Source organism: Vespula vulgaris, chromosome 11, assembly GCF_905475345.1.
Source record: "Vespula vulgaris chromosome 11, iyVesVulg1.1, whole genome shotgun sequence".
NCBI classification, from domain to species: Eukaryota; Metazoa; Arthropoda; class Insecta; order Hymenoptera; family Vespidae; genus Vespula; species Vespula vulgaris.
The window spans coordinates 4,149,453-4,165,196 of NC_066596.1; the positions used below are offsets into that span (position 1 = coordinate 4,149,453).

A 15,744-nucleotide genomic window follows, 5' to 3' on the forward strand; every position below is an offset into this window, starting at 1 on the left:
GCAACAATGAAATGAATCTTAGAAACAAATTAGAAATAAAATTTAGAGGAATTACAAAAGAATGAAATTTTGAATACTGCATTTCTAATATTGGATATCCAAACAAGAATAGTTCGATTTAACAAGTCAGAGAAGTCTGTTCCCTAGCTGAATATTCGTAACAAGAGTAGAATTTCAATTGAAGTGTACGTCATGTTGAGTAAACTAGAATATCAAACAGATAGAGAAATAGAAAAATTAGAAAAAAAATAGAGAGAGAAACAATACAATATGTCCATACAAAATTAAAGATTAAAATAGACTAAAAAATAGTTTATGAATGAACCAAAAGAATCGATTTTTCCTACTGGTTTCCGTTCTAAAACGAAAGATCGTTGCGGTATCCTTCATAAATGTAGTCATTGATGCAAGTGCACTTTTTTGAGTACATGCATCGTTGTAGATATATTTCTAACTTATATATACATCTGCATAGTTCTCTCTCTTTCTGTCTTTTTAGTTCATATAAGCTTATGACTTGCACGAGAGAGACATGCCGAGCGTCCATTTTACGATTCGTCCATTTCCAAGTTCTATCTATCTCTCTCATTCTTTCCTTTTGACGAAACTACGGATTTTATGTGCACTTTGTTACGTCACACTCAATTAACGTACTTTAAATATACCTTATTGCCGTGACTAAACGTTTGATGAACTTTTAATGCGGTACAATAAACGGTAATTACGTGCAAACACGCAAAGACTAAATCACGTCGATCGAGCTCATGTAAATAACGAAGTAGTTTGTTTTGGTTTTGTAAAGAACCGATCTAACTAAGAAACGCGATATAATATTCGTAAATCATAAGCAAAATTTATAAATGCTTGTATTCATACTTTCTGTTAATATTCTTTTATCACTTTCAGACATTGAAATTCGAACAAATAACATACCGCAGCATCCCTTGTAATCCAATGAATTGAATTAGTTGATAAAAATAAACTCACCTGAAACAAAAAAAAAAATACTTTAACGATATCGTCATCAGACAAATCTATGAATAAATTATTGCAAATTACGATGACAATTTAACGATTCTAAACGACTATTAAATTTGAACGTCGTTAATAAAAGTTTCAAAATAAACACTTTGATCAACTATTTAGTTGAAACGATTTACGTACCAAGCTACAAACTTATTGTTCCTAGTTCAACTTTCACGTACTTTTCAAAGCGATTTGGATGCATTTGCAACTCGCGTGCATCGATTAAATGCCCGAAGGTACGTACATTATACAAATTTACAAATATCGAAGAAATTCAAACCGATAAATTTTTCAAATAAAAAGGAGCATTGCGATTTCGATTTGTTAAATTATTTGAATAATTAAAAATTATTTTGAATTAATATAATCGAAAAAAAAGGAATGGAATTAATTCTATTCATGTAAATGAACACATTCTATTTGTTATTTCTTTTTTTTTTATTTGATTCCCCTTAGGACTCTGCTTTCAAATTTCTCTGTTGACTCGTAACAAGCCGTATGTTCGATAATCCAATTCAAAAGAGCTATTCTTAGTTACTAGCCAATTCCATTAGGGAAAAGCTATAGTAGTTGGAAGGAAAAAAAAAGTCTAACAAAATCGAAAGAGGAAGAGAGAGAAAGGGAGAGAGAGAGAGAAAGAGAGAGAAAGAGAGAGAGAAAGAGCAATAACGTTTACTGGATCAATCCGATTGAGATGTTCATGCCAAATGTCTCGAAGTTAGGAAAAAGAAATAGATCCGTTATCGAGAATCCGTGTATCGTTCTGACGGCGGCTATTCTTCTCTTATCCTTCGTTACACGAGCTAGTGAGAACATAAAAAAGAAAAAAAAAAAAAAAAGAAAAAAAATCGTGCTAAGAGTTGAGACTCGGTAGCACTTACTGTTAATGTCTACCAACGCCAAAGAAGTGACTCGTTGTGCTCTTGACAGAATTTATCTGAGATCGAGCCTACGATCTTCTCTTTCTCTCCCTCTCTCTCTTGAATCTTCTTCTCTCTCTCTAGTTCTTTTTCTTTCTCTCGTTCTTAGCTCGCGTCTTCACAGTTGGAACTCGGCCGATCCCCACAGTGTCCTTCAACGAAGAGATGAGTTTTTTGAACTCGAGAAGAGAATCTATACTACAATGAAACAAGAATAGAAAGAAAGGAAGAGAAGGGGAATGGTATTTCGAATATGTATGAGCGCGGGTCAAAAAAGCTATAAGACGTCTCATTTATCCACTTATGACATTCGACCATACCATTAAAATGATCAATTCTTGTTTTATATACATGCTTAATAGAGTTTAATTCAACTTTACTTTATAGAGTTTAATTCAACTGTTATTTTACTAGCATCATTTTTATTATACTTACTATCTTCTTATAATCGTCTAAAATTTCCACTTTCTTTTTCTCGTAATTCATTCATTCTTATAAATATATTAATGAACAAACTACGTCGATACAAACATCTCGTATTTCAAACTTATCTAAAATACGAAGCTTTGAAACAATTCTTAACTCTCTCTCTCCCTCCCCCCTCTACTCTCTATCTCTCTATTTTAACTTTATGAAAGGCGAGCTTTTAATTGATTTAATTGGGATGCTTTGTTAAGTTTTCCCGCATCTTCCCTCGCTTTTCTTTCTTCAAATTTCTATAATTACAAGCAACGTTAGAGTTATTTTCCTTATGTTAATAATCATTTCCAACAAAATATTTATATCCATCTGGAATACGATTCTTTATACATAATAAAATTCATAATTAATAATGAATCGAGTTTGAGTGGATTAATTTAATAAATTCTCAAAACATCTTTACGATATATTCGTAGTCGAAATTGAAGAAAGTAGACTTATTGAATAATGATTTATGGATTCGATGTTTTTAAGATAAAACAGATGACCAGATGACCAAATTGAAAGGGCATCTTCTTCAATAGAAAAAAGGGTATCAGCTTGATGGGTGTCTCTGGAGAGCTACGCGTCATTTCGAAATGTGCAATACAAAGCATTACATAAGCAGTAGAAAAAGAAGAGAAAGGAGAGAGTCATCTGATAACGAAAAGAACGATAGAAGCAACGGGAAAAGTGCTGCCTTACTCTTATCTTTCTTTCCATGGGATGCTCGTTTCTATACAAAGAATACAACGAACCCGATAGGAATAGAAAGAAAGGGAGAGAGAAAGAAATAGTGGCAGCTAGCTACCAAGGATTTGGAAAGAGAATCTGTGTGGTATTCTGCGGAGAAAATTCCAGGGATTTGTGTTGGTACAATGAAGTGCTTTTAAACAACTACGAGAAACCGTGTCACGTGTTGAGAATTATACGAATGTACGTGTTACGCACGGATTTGGATTATGTGAAATACAAAAGCGAATGATAGTAATGGGAATGATATTATTAGAATCTAATCGATACTTTTGCTTTTCATCTCTCTCTTCCTCTTCCTCTCTCTCTCTCTCTCTCTCACTCTCTCTCTAAATTTTCTTGATAACAAAGTAAAATATTAATGAAAAATATAAGTGCCTTGTTATAATCGATTTATACAGATGTAAATGTTTGTTGTCAATTCATTTATAGATTCCGAAATAAAACATGTATGTACCATAGTTAAATGGATGTTAATTATTTTTACTAAAAATATTATTCTTGTCTTCTGTTTTTTTTTTTATCGTCCCACGCGTGTACGCTTAGGTCTACTTGGAAAACCGGTTACGACGTTAAATGTTACTAATAAAAAAGAAAAATATGCCATGCAACAGAGAGCAATGTCTCGAAACGTAAACAGAAAGAATAACGGACTCGACGGGTTTCTAATCTAATTTATGAACCATCGGGCGTACCTCGAATACATTTTATTTAACCTTCTCGCCACGTATCTAAAGCAAAATTGTAAAAATGTATTTTCTTGCAGCCCTTTTACAACTTAATTGGATTATTTCAATTTATCAGGATTTAATTAACAATCGAAATAACGAAATTGAAAAATAAACGAAGCAACAAAGTCGTTCGATTTTTTTCGAAAGTAAATCTATTATTAGCTTTGCTGAATTAGAATTAAATAGCAAACATAGTGCAAACATTTTCATCACTCTTATCTCTCTCTCTCTCTCCCTCTCTCTCTCTCTCTCTCTCTCTCTCTCTCTCTCTTTCTCTCTCTCTCATAGCTATCTTCATCAGGATCAAATTTATACCGAATTATCCTGTCTGCTTTTCCATCAATCCCATCTATCGTAATTTGATTTCAAAGCGAAAGAGAAATCACTAGAGACAAATAAGATAAACCTCCTATAGACAGCTCAAGAAGAAATCTCGATCATCCAAGGATCGATATCGATCAAAATATCCCGACTCAGCATCGATATTTCTTTATCATCGGCCTTGTCTTTTCTTTTTTTTTTCTTCTTTTTTCCTTCTTCCGTCTTACCGTTCGATGCTTCCAATCCAATCTATTCGCAATTTGTTCGTTCTTCTCTTTCGTAAATATCTTCATTTTTCTTGAATTTTCCCTTCCAGTTTCTTGCTTTTTACTTTTGCTTTTTTTTATTCTCATCAATGACACGAAAGACTTTAAATATTTTTCCGTTTATGGGCGAACTATAATCCTCAAGATTTAATCCTAAAACTGATTTAGATGGTCACATTCTATTCCACCATGCTCCGCCTACTTCCTCGAAGAGTTATTTTAAGAAGTCAAGGACTTAAGAGTTTTGAAAGTAACTACGTTTTTTCTAGCAGTTCCATCTTTCATGAGAAGGACACCTATGTTTAAAATAATAATAAATGAAAAGAAAGAAGATTAAACATTGTGTGAGAAATATTGTGAGAAATGAAATTAAAAGAATGTTATTATTTTCATTGGAAAAATATTCGGAACGACCTTTGTGTCTCAAAGATTTATCTTGTTGACGAAACATCAACATTCGCCATATCGGAAAATACAGTCTTTTCCTTTGACAATTTGATCGCACTACTGAGCAAGGAAGAAACTGTATCTTTCATCTCGCTTTATTGTTCTTTTTGGCCGAAGTATTTTGCAGCTTTTATCAATTTTCCTGTCTGGTCAATGATTTGCTCTTGTTTTCTTTCTCTTTTTCCTTCTCTCTCTCTCTCTCTCTCTCTCCTTCCCTTTCTCATTTACTTTGTCATCTAGCTCTTTTCACTCTTTACCCACAACATTTTCACCCTCCAGTATTTTCCGCATCTCCCTCTCTCTCACACTCTCGAATCTAACTTCGTAAGCGGAAAAACGTCGACTATGAAAATCTTTCGCATGGTTGGCGGCAAAGAGATTCTCGTTTATTAACAATCGTGGCGGTTGCTCGACAACCGTCACTATCACTCTCGGCAAACTGCGTTGGCACATTCTCGCCAGTAAAGAGAAACAAAGGATGGTTTAGAGAGTGAAATCGAGCGAATAATTGGCGATACGCGCAGTGTTTTTGGCAAGCTGGAAATGAAAGCCCATTTAACAACTTTCTGTTCGACTTGATCAAAAATAATTTTTGATAAAACGAAGCCTTTGTAGAAAAGAACGGAAGAAACCTGATCGAAGCTAGAAAAAAAATTAAAGCTTAGTAAAGGAAGAACTTCGACGGAGGAGGATTAAGCTGGAATGAAGATCCCTTTTGACTTTTCGAAATTATTTCTTTTAAGGAAGGAGACTTTGTACGTGTACGTGTATGTGTCTAAGTGGGTAGAACGAATAAGAAGGTAAAGTGAAACGCGCAAAGGACTCGACCGAGCAAAGTCCCTTTGACGTTTAAAACGAGGAACCCAAAGAAACGAATATGCATAGTAAAGAGACGCATCTTAGCGCAAAAGAGAAAGATAGGGAGAGATAGAAAGAGAAAGGAAGATTGAAAAGTCAAAAATCGGAGTCAGAGTAAAAGCGGTCTTCTATTACTGATAATTTACCAATCGAAAAAGATTCGGAAGTTCAACTTTGTTACTTGTACAATTGTCGACTTTTTTGCAAATTAAAAGTTAGATTTTTCAAATTGTTTGAAAAGAGATGCACTTTCGAAATGAATCGATTCGACAATGTAGCCGAGGGTCATAATGAAAAAACTCCGAAACAAAATTGAACTGCTCAAAGCAGCAGTCTGTGTCAATTCAACGACTCTTCCCTCTACTCGCGTTACAAAGAGATGTCTGAAGAGCAAACGGACGGTGTAAAAAAGATAGAGAAAGAAAGAAAGAGAGAAAGAGAGAGATAGAAAGAGAAAAAGATAGTGAAATAGAAAAGATCGGAATTTAAATTTAATCGTTTGAAGTAAATGACATTACGAAGAGATGTAAAGCTGTACGCTCGAACATAGATGAAAGAAACGAAGCTTTCAAAAACTATAGAGCTTTCAAAAACTACGGAATTAATAAAAATATTTTTCTTTCTTATGAACATGGGAAAGGAAATTAAAGCCGTTCTCGTCCTTATCGTCGAAATGAAATCTTTGAGAATCTGAATAATATTTGGTATATATGAAAGAGGAAGAGAGAGAGAGAGAGAAAGAGAAATAACACGATTCTGTGATATTGTAGATGCATTCTTTCATTATTACATATTAAATTAGAATGATCCTTTTATACGGATTAATTAAATAGAAAATAAAATCACTGGCTGTACTTTTTCTCATTTCAAATGAAAGGTAATTTTCTTGTTTTTAATAAATATAACATTTATTAGTGTAACCTCATTATATAAAATTATAAATATCGTGAAAGATATCTATATAGCGAGCTTTATTATTTATCATATGAATATTTCAAAGTTCTTTTTAACGATAGAAAAGCAAGTTGAGAAACGTAATATGGTTAATTGAAATGCAAATATCAAGCGGCGATCAATCCAGTTCCTGAAATACGAGTGATACCAAACGGGCGAATACTGTGAGCTCTCGAATCACGTCATTGCGATCTCGCCATTAATTGAAAATATTAATTATCGTAATTGAAACATCGATCTGATACAATAATTTCGTCGATATTCGTACGAACATCTTGGATATAATCTCATAAATGTGAGAACGAAATTCTATAGAAGAAACAAAATTTTATTCATTAACGTAATGGCACGTTTTATTTATTTATTTTTTTTCCTTAATAATTTTAAATGCGGAAACTGCTAATTGATTCGGAAAAGTTTTACATTATATAAATATAATGAATATAACAATGTGAACGATATATAATAATAGAATGGAAATACAATTCAATTCGTACTAATATCAATCGTGATATCGATATTACTGAAAAGGCGGAGATAGTGGAGTAGGTAATAAGTAATTAGTATAAAAGGAAAATACAAAGGGAGACTTCCGTTTCTGTGCAAATCGATATCTATACGGTTCTAATGCCATTGAATTAGAAGTACCACCTGCGGAGCATTTCTCTCGAGGAATCGATCGATTAGCTTAATGGACTACTGAGAACAAAAGAGAGAGAGAGAGGGAGAGAGAGAGAGAGAGAGAGAAGGAGAGAGACGGAAAAGAGAGTCGATTGCGTTCGACTAGCTTCAGATGCATATCTATGATCAGTGCTATAGAATTCAGACTTCGTTGCTTTTAAAGAGGCCAAGTGAAATATAAAAGGCTCGTATGATGTATTGAAATCGATACAACATCCAGAGCTCTCTTACTCCAGATAAAATTTTCATCTCAAGGAATGAGATTAAAAATGGAAGAATGTAAAATGTAGGTGATAGGAGAAACGAGTGGATAGACGAGGAATCAGAGATAAGAATAACTCGTTCTAAAATGGATAATGAAGTGGCCCAAAGGCCGTTGGAAGATGCTGTACCGTTAGATGATGCTGAAAGAAAGAGAGAAAGAAAAAATAAAAGAGAGAAAGGAAAAAGAAGAAGGAGAAAAGGATGAAGGACGAGTTTCTCGTTTCATGAATATTGAAATATTGAAATGTCGGCAAAGCGTCGGTCAAAATCACATTGAGGTAGCGATGCAAATCATAAAATTGAAGAAGCCGCGACGTGCCTCGCGGTTGACGAGAGTTGCTCGTTAATGCAAAATCGAAAGACAAGTAAATAGATACGCAGGTATTTTCCGTTCGTACAATCGAGATACGGCAGAGCTAAGAAAATCAATTTTTTCTCACGCTTTTTCTCCTTCTTTATACATAATGCATTCATGAACAAATTATATCGGTTTTTTTCTCTTTTAACATACGATTTTATTGATCTATAAGTACTATTAAAGTAATAGACAATTCAAGGATACGGTTTATTCCACTTTAAAAATGGATTCGAAGAGAACGGATGAAACTTCGCAAGAAGTTTCTAAAACGATCACGCAACATTGGTTAGTCACTAATGAACCTGTCTCTCCACTCTCTAATCGTTCATGGTCGGTTGAACGAAGGGTGTACATCGAAACCATTTGATCTCGTTCGGTGCAACTTCGATAGTTGCATGCTATTAAAGTAAAGAAGGAAGAGAGAGAAAGAGAGAAACTAGTTTCCGGCATTTAAATGTCCGTTCGTATCGTATCGTTGACAGATAAAAAAATAAACGATAAACATCGACGACGTCGCAACAATTAGAGAGGAAGGTTTCGTACTAATGACAAACCATGCCAAGCTTATACATGGATTTAGTTCGAACTCGCTCAAGCAAATGAATGATAAACCACTAAATAGTAGCCAACTAGAACTTCCTACGGCATTACGGTTTTCGTCGAAATCAGGCTTCGCTCGTTAACAACACGCTCGTCGGCAGCTTCCGAGAGTATTTGACCTCCTAATACTCTTGAACTAGAATCCTCCATTAGCTGGACCTTCTCCATCGATTTGAATTGGAAAAAGATTTGTTGCGTCTGTAGATATCAAAGTACATGTAGATTTGTAATTATTGCGAAATAAAAGCGAATGAATTATCCGTGGTTAACAATTTTTTTATTTTTTTATGATTTATTGTTTCATAGAAAAGTTTTTTGATTTCATTACTATTAATATTATTATTATTATTATCAGAAATAATCGTGAGAGTTTTTCTCACAAGATTAAGTTTTCAAGAATTTACATCTATTTAAGCTTAATACCAGCACTGATATCTATCATAGCAAGACACAGAATCATCGTAGGATAATTGCATCTTGCGTAAGCCTCTCCGTGCAGCAGCGACAGCGAAATGCACTCGGAGAGATATATCGGTCATTAAACGTTAATTACTAATGCAAGATGTAAACGTCCGAGAATCAAGGAGGAATCAAGTTCGGATTAATCATTATATGTAGATTCTAAAAAAAATAACGCTATTTTATCGATTAATTAACCAATTTTTTTTCTTTTTTATTTTTATAAGAGAAATTCATCGTTTAATGAAAATCAAACGATAGAACGAATTTTTGCAAGGGGAATTTAGTCGGCCGATTTCGAATGAGAAAATCGCGGCTATGAATTGATCCTATTCTAAAAGCTTCGATTCAGGAGATGTTGAAAGAGTGGCCATTCGAATAGGTGGGGATAAACGAAAAAAGGTGTTGTTTGCTCGACACAAATCAGGACGCAACAATGCCGATCGATTTGCACGTAAGCGCAGCTTCTATTGACAGACAGCCTCTCGTCACCGCAATTTATCTGTCACCATGAAAACGTCCTCGCTAAACTGTCTCTTCTTTTTTTTCCTTTCGAAAAAACGCTCCATTTTCGTCCTCACTATCGAAAATACGATGTAAATGCGAATTTTTTCATCGTCATACGTTATACACATAAATACGTCGATCGAAATCATTATGAATATTTAAAGTTGATCGTGACGTTCGTAATCGTAGCGATTATCGTTTAATAGAAGAACATAGTCTTTTTACTCTTTTCATCAATATTTTTTACTATTTGTGCATACTCATAATTGATAAATAGAAGAAAATATTTTCCTTCTATGCAGGTATATATTTTCAAGAAGGAAAACGAGGAAAACAACGTTTGAAAGGAAAAAAGCAGAAAATATTGTAACACCGGAAAAACGTCTTTCTTCGACGTTCTCTTCTTGACAAGAATGGTAAGGGATAGCGAAAAGAAACGAAAAAGAAGAACGGTCGACGTGCCGTTTATCGTTCCTCGCTTTTCATCGACCTTCTCTTTCTCTCTCTCTTTCTCTCTTTCTCTTTTATAAAGACACACACACAAACACGTGCGCACGCACACGCATACACACTCGTTATCTGCTCGACCGAGAACCTTTCGTCCTTATCGTGATCCAGTGTAAGCAGAAATGTAGTTTTACGAAGGGATATGCTGACCATGGTTACAAAAAAAACGCACTTAATCTCTCAAAAGAGATCCTTCGTTGGTGGACAGTATTTGAGTGCCTAACCAAGCTACGCAAAAAAAATCTATCTTTTTATGCGCCGAACAAAAAAAGAACCGTAGAAATACTACATTTATCAATGTCTACGTTTGTCCATTTTGTTTGTACAAATGTATAATAAAAAGGAAGAACTATGATCAGTGAGCTTGGTGCGTCCGCAATATTACAATGCAAACTATAATAAATTAATTCGAAACAAATTGTTCGACTTTTTCTCATTCATTTCATACGTCCATGAATCATCCATGAGTTTGAGAATGCATCGATCGAGTCGCATTTACTGTGGTGCTTTTAAATGCATTTCACCACCCGCACAAAGCCGTCGTGAATTCTATGTTCGATAAATCTTCGAGCCGCAAATGGAAAAGTTGGATGCAGTTGAGGGACGGGAAGTCGCTCGATCGTGCGATTATTGAACGAAGTTAAACATACGTGTGTGTGGGTACGCGCGGAACGCGTTTTCTACACATATATTATAACGAGAATTCGGTATTTCTTGTATAAATCATACAAGGTGTCGCATTTAACTCGATCGTCATCATTTTTTCTTGTCGAAAATACTTCAAAACAAAACAAAAAAAGAAAAAGAGAAGAAGAGATTTGTACAATTAATTTTTTACAAGTAAATAATTTGTTACTCGACAAATTTTCCTTGTTTTTCATAAAAATGAAACCATTCTGAACGATCATAATCAAATGAAACATCCTGTACATCTCGTATATTCATATATTATATATATGTACATACATTATACATACATGTATATGTATGAATATACGTTCCTTTATGCGTCACCTAGTTTCTCTATATACCTATGCAGTTTAACAAACACATTAATCACTAGCATTAACGCGTTATTATCGCATTGCGAGTTATTGTTCTCTCCTATCTCTTTCTTCTACAACCATATGTATGTTCGTTTCTATCCATAAAACGAACAATTCAAGATTAATATGTATCACGAACACTTGCTGGTTTTAAATCATGATCTTTAAACCTTTTGACGTTTCGACATCCCGAATCCATTCGAATACAATGAAAGGGATTTAGTACGTGTGTAATTTCTATAAAAGTTAAATATTAAACACATGTGATAGTACCTATCACATATTCGTCATAATTGGTAAAATATTTGTTCGAAACTGTTCGCTCAAATTTAACAAAAATTGCCATTTTTTTATTCATTTAACTCTTTGTTTACTAAAGCTGTCTCTGATCACTCGATAAAATTCTACTGAAATTTAAAATTCTAATCGAACGTAGCACATTCGACGTAATATTCTAATTTATAGTACTTCTACACTTGTTTATAACTATTTTATATAACTCGAATAAAAACCTCATAATTTGCATATTACGACAAAATAACAAACATTACACTCGCGATTGTACTATTTCTTACAATGAAAGCACGGTGGCCGTGAAAATATTAAACTAAAATTTTTCAAATATTTAAAAAAGAAAAAAGATTAAATTACAAATTACAAAGACGAAGTTAGATAAGTTGAGAACATTTCGGTTGAATTATCATGTGCTATTTCTGGTGAGAATTTCTGATTCGAGAAATTCAACCGTACTAATTCGATCTTCTCTCTATCTCTCTCTCTTTCTCTCTCTCTCTTTCTCATCAACGTGAAATATTAAAATAATCTTAATACGGATCTAATAAAATATTACCGTCTTGTAATTCGCACGTGCACCGGGCACTGGGCACTGTGCACCGTATACGCATATCCGATTCCATACATCTGATCGAATCTAATACCATATTCCGTAGTAGCCAAGTTAAATCCCTTACCCTTTGAAGCACAAAATTTCGAAAGAAAACGTGAAAAGATTTAGCTTCTTCCTAATTTTATCCGATGGAGTTCATATCATTAACCACAACAAGCTGAAATATCAAAGAGTTTCTCTTTTATCATATCATTTTGTGATAACTATACAAGCACGATTTCTGCAGAACAAACGATGCATAAAATTGTTATTCGAATGAATGCATTTGTCGAGCGTTGCTGCAGAAAAAAAAACAGAAAGAGAAGGAGCTAATTAAATCGAACCAGTGGTACAAATCCTATACATATGTATTTATTACACAAGACCAGATAGAATAATTGAAACAAGAACAAATTTTTTTTCGATTACGTTACTACGGTTAATGGAATAAAAAAAAAAAAAAACAAGAAAAAAGAAAGAAAGAAGAAGAGGAGAAGGTACGGAAAATCGGCCATTCAAATCTATTTTCAGCAGAACCCTTCTGTCATGGCGCATCCCTGAGAGGCAGCTCAAGGCGATGGATTTCTCATGGAAGAAGTGTTTTTCAACTGTCTTTCTCTTTCTCGTTTTTCCCGAGGCCGCATTTCACGATAAAGAAACTCGATTTCATTCTGTCGTTTCGTAAGATCGCCGTACTTCGAAGAAGAAGAAGAAGAAGAATAAGAAGCTATTTCTTAAAACGTATTTTTACGCGCAGTTAAATACGAACATTTTGATTCGAACTACAAAAACGTATTTGAAAGAGAGCTTCTCCTCCATCCCCTCTTACAATATTTTACTTCCTGTTAGTGAAGTACTCTCTCGTCGTATTTTTTCTTTTCTTCTTCTTCTTCTTTTTTCTCCTTTTTTTATTCTATTTTTATTTAAAGTGCAAAATACGAGCGACATCAAATCGATGAGATTCCTCGTGCTCCAGTTTTGACTTTGTTACATAGTTTCGTACGAACGCGTAAACATCCAACGTTACGATTTACCGGAAATATTAAAGGAACTGCTTTTCGCAAAATCGTCGACGATAAACGGTCTCTCTCTTTCTCGTTTATTACCGTCGTCTCGGTTATCCTCCTATTGTGCATGCCTGAGCCGTTAAATACAACTATAGTTTCGCGAGTCTCTATAATCCTCTACGAATTTCACGTAGCTACTTCTGTTTCCTTCTCTCTCTTCCTCTTTCTCTTTCTTTCCCCCCCCCCCCTCTCTCTCTCTCGCTCTCACACGACTGTTTCTATGTCTGATTTCTCCCGTCCCAATTTCTATTTCTCTAGTCAAGAAAAAGGAACACGTATCGTCTTCAGCAAATACTCGTTACTTGAATCACCGAACTCGACTATTTTGCATTCGAGATTGGTCTGTGAAATTGGAAAAGTGCACGTAGTGGTCGATTTCATTCATCGCGTTAGATTTCACGGTGTGATTACGCTTATTACTTCCTTTTCAGTCCAACGATCTCACAGGAACTAATCCGGAATTTTAAAAGGAGCTACGAATGCTTGAAAAGGAACTTTCGACGAGAGAAGACACATTTTACAATTTATAATTCAGGAGTAAGTCGAAGAAATTACTACTTAGATAGTTTATTCTTTTTTTTTGCTCTAAAAAATTTCGAATCAAACTAACGGGATGCATTAATAATTCTTATAGAAAAAGTAAAATATTTGATATTGGTTTTACCTTATCTAAAGTAAACTATCAAGATGAAAGAATTAATTTTACCTGATTGCATTATAGATATATCAAACAATACATTATATAAAATAGGCCAATTACATTATTAAAATGATAACAATTTAAATATTTTCATTTTTTGTAGATATATGAAAAACATTCGTAAAAAAAAAAAAAGAAAAATTTCTTTTCTGGTTACTTTTTCTCATAACAAAGAATTACCCAATAAACGCTATGTTCTTTTCTCCAATAAAAATAGTTAACTAGAATTAATATCTATATGGAAGACATTCATAAAAAAAAAGATTTCTTTTCTGATTACTTTTCCTCATAACAAAGTATTACCCAATAAATGTTTCGTTCTTCTTCTCAGCAAAAATAGTCAGCTCGAATTAACACCTCTTGCCTCGATCTTTCTCAAGTTTGTTGAGTCCTTTCTTTACTCTACTTTTTCTAGCGAAAGAAGATGAGAGAGAAAGGGAGAGAGAAAGAGAGAGAGATACACGACGAGTTTCCGGAGAGGAAACGAAGTCAAGAAAACGACGCGATAGGAATCCGACTTGTGATCGTGGAATTCTTTGTCTCGCATTCGTCTTCGTTCACTTTCGCGAAATCGGAGAAAAAGAAAGAGAATTCTCGGCGAATGTTTCGCACACTTTAGAAGATCTATTTTACCATCTTCCTAGCAATCTTCGATTTGCGATCTTTTCGAAATGTATTCTTTTAAATTCGTCTCTATTGTTTAGTTGATTGAATTACTCAGAAAAAATAAGTATTTTGCATATATATATATAGCTCCATTTTAACAGTCTCCAAGAACTAGTTTATCCGGCATCTCTTTAGCCTATGGAGTTACTCCTCGAAAATTTATTCGAAAATCGCTACTCCATGGTCTTAAGGTGCCAGATCGATTTATCTCTCCCTACAGTTTCCTCATCTCAAGAAAGGGATTAGGTCTATAAATATATATCCATCGATAGCTGACGTCGTTCAATTTCTCTCGAAAGGTTGCTAAACCGTAGGGAAGAAGGGCTCGTTTATTCCAACTTCTTTTCTATCGGCTAGTAAAGTTACAGCATTAAGTGCCATCTCGAGATTTCAATTGGTTCGAAATACCAATTTACGATCCCTCCTTATCTAACACGTATTTTACATCCAATCAAAATCACAAACCTGATCTAATCCTGATACCTTCTATATATAACTTTATAGCTAACTCAACAAACTTTTTCAAATTTTTTAGAACTCACGTTCTAAATACTTTTTTTACTCCCTCCAAGAAAATACTCTCGTGAGAACGACAAAGTTGTTGCAGGGGACGGGACGAATTACGGTCGTTTAATGTATGCAAACGGATAGAGTTTAACGATCTCGTAAAAAAACGGGATGAAGGGAGAGAGAATAAAAAAAAAAGAAAGAAGAAAGAAAAAGAAAAAGAAAAGGGAGAAGAAGAAGAAGAAGAAGAAGGGACGTCAGTGAAACGGCTCGAGGGAAATCCCAACAACTAATGCCGCGCATTGCCGTGGACCAGAACGTGCCAAGAAAAGTTGCAGCCATCTGGCAACGCATCTAGTACTTTGCAGTAAAGCAACCGACCTCGGTAGCCGACTTCTAGCCTTTTGCCAACATAGATAACCCTCGTGCTCGACGAAGAAATTGAATCTTTAGTATCCACACTGTTTTCGAAGTTTACTTTGTTAGTTCTGGTAATTGGGTTAGAGAAGAGACTTTCACCTCTTTACGATCTCATTTCAGATTCAAAATATAAGAAACCGATGGAGATATAATGGATAAAAAAAAATTGAACTGTCATTAACCTAACGAATCATTAATTAAAAAAGGGATGGATAAACGGTCGCAAAAAATAATTGGAAAAGAGAAAGAGGATTGAAAATGATATTCTCCTACCTTTAGATTCGCTGCCAGAATCGACTCCTCTTCCACGTCCCACCTTAATTGGAAGTACAAAGGGCCAG

At 34.4% G+C, this 15,744-nt stretch overlaps 1 protein-coding gene across 2 annotated transcripts in view; it reads right to left on the minus strand.

Moving 5' to 3' along the window:
- LOC127067571 (E3 ubiquitin-protein ligase MYLIP) overlaps nt 1–15,744 on the minus strand; it is a 111,953-nt gene that overhangs the window by 45,161 nt on the left and 51,048 nt on the right. Inside the window, exon 2 of one of the 2 annotated variants that reach the window (XM_051002652.1) lies at nt 934–987. The exons of the other annotated variant lie outside the window; for it this stretch is intronic. Coding sequence (XP_050858609.1) covers nt 934–987 — 54 coding nt within the window. The remainder of the gene's footprint in view (nt 1–933; nt 988–15,744) is intronic. 2 annotated transcript variants of the gene reach the window in all.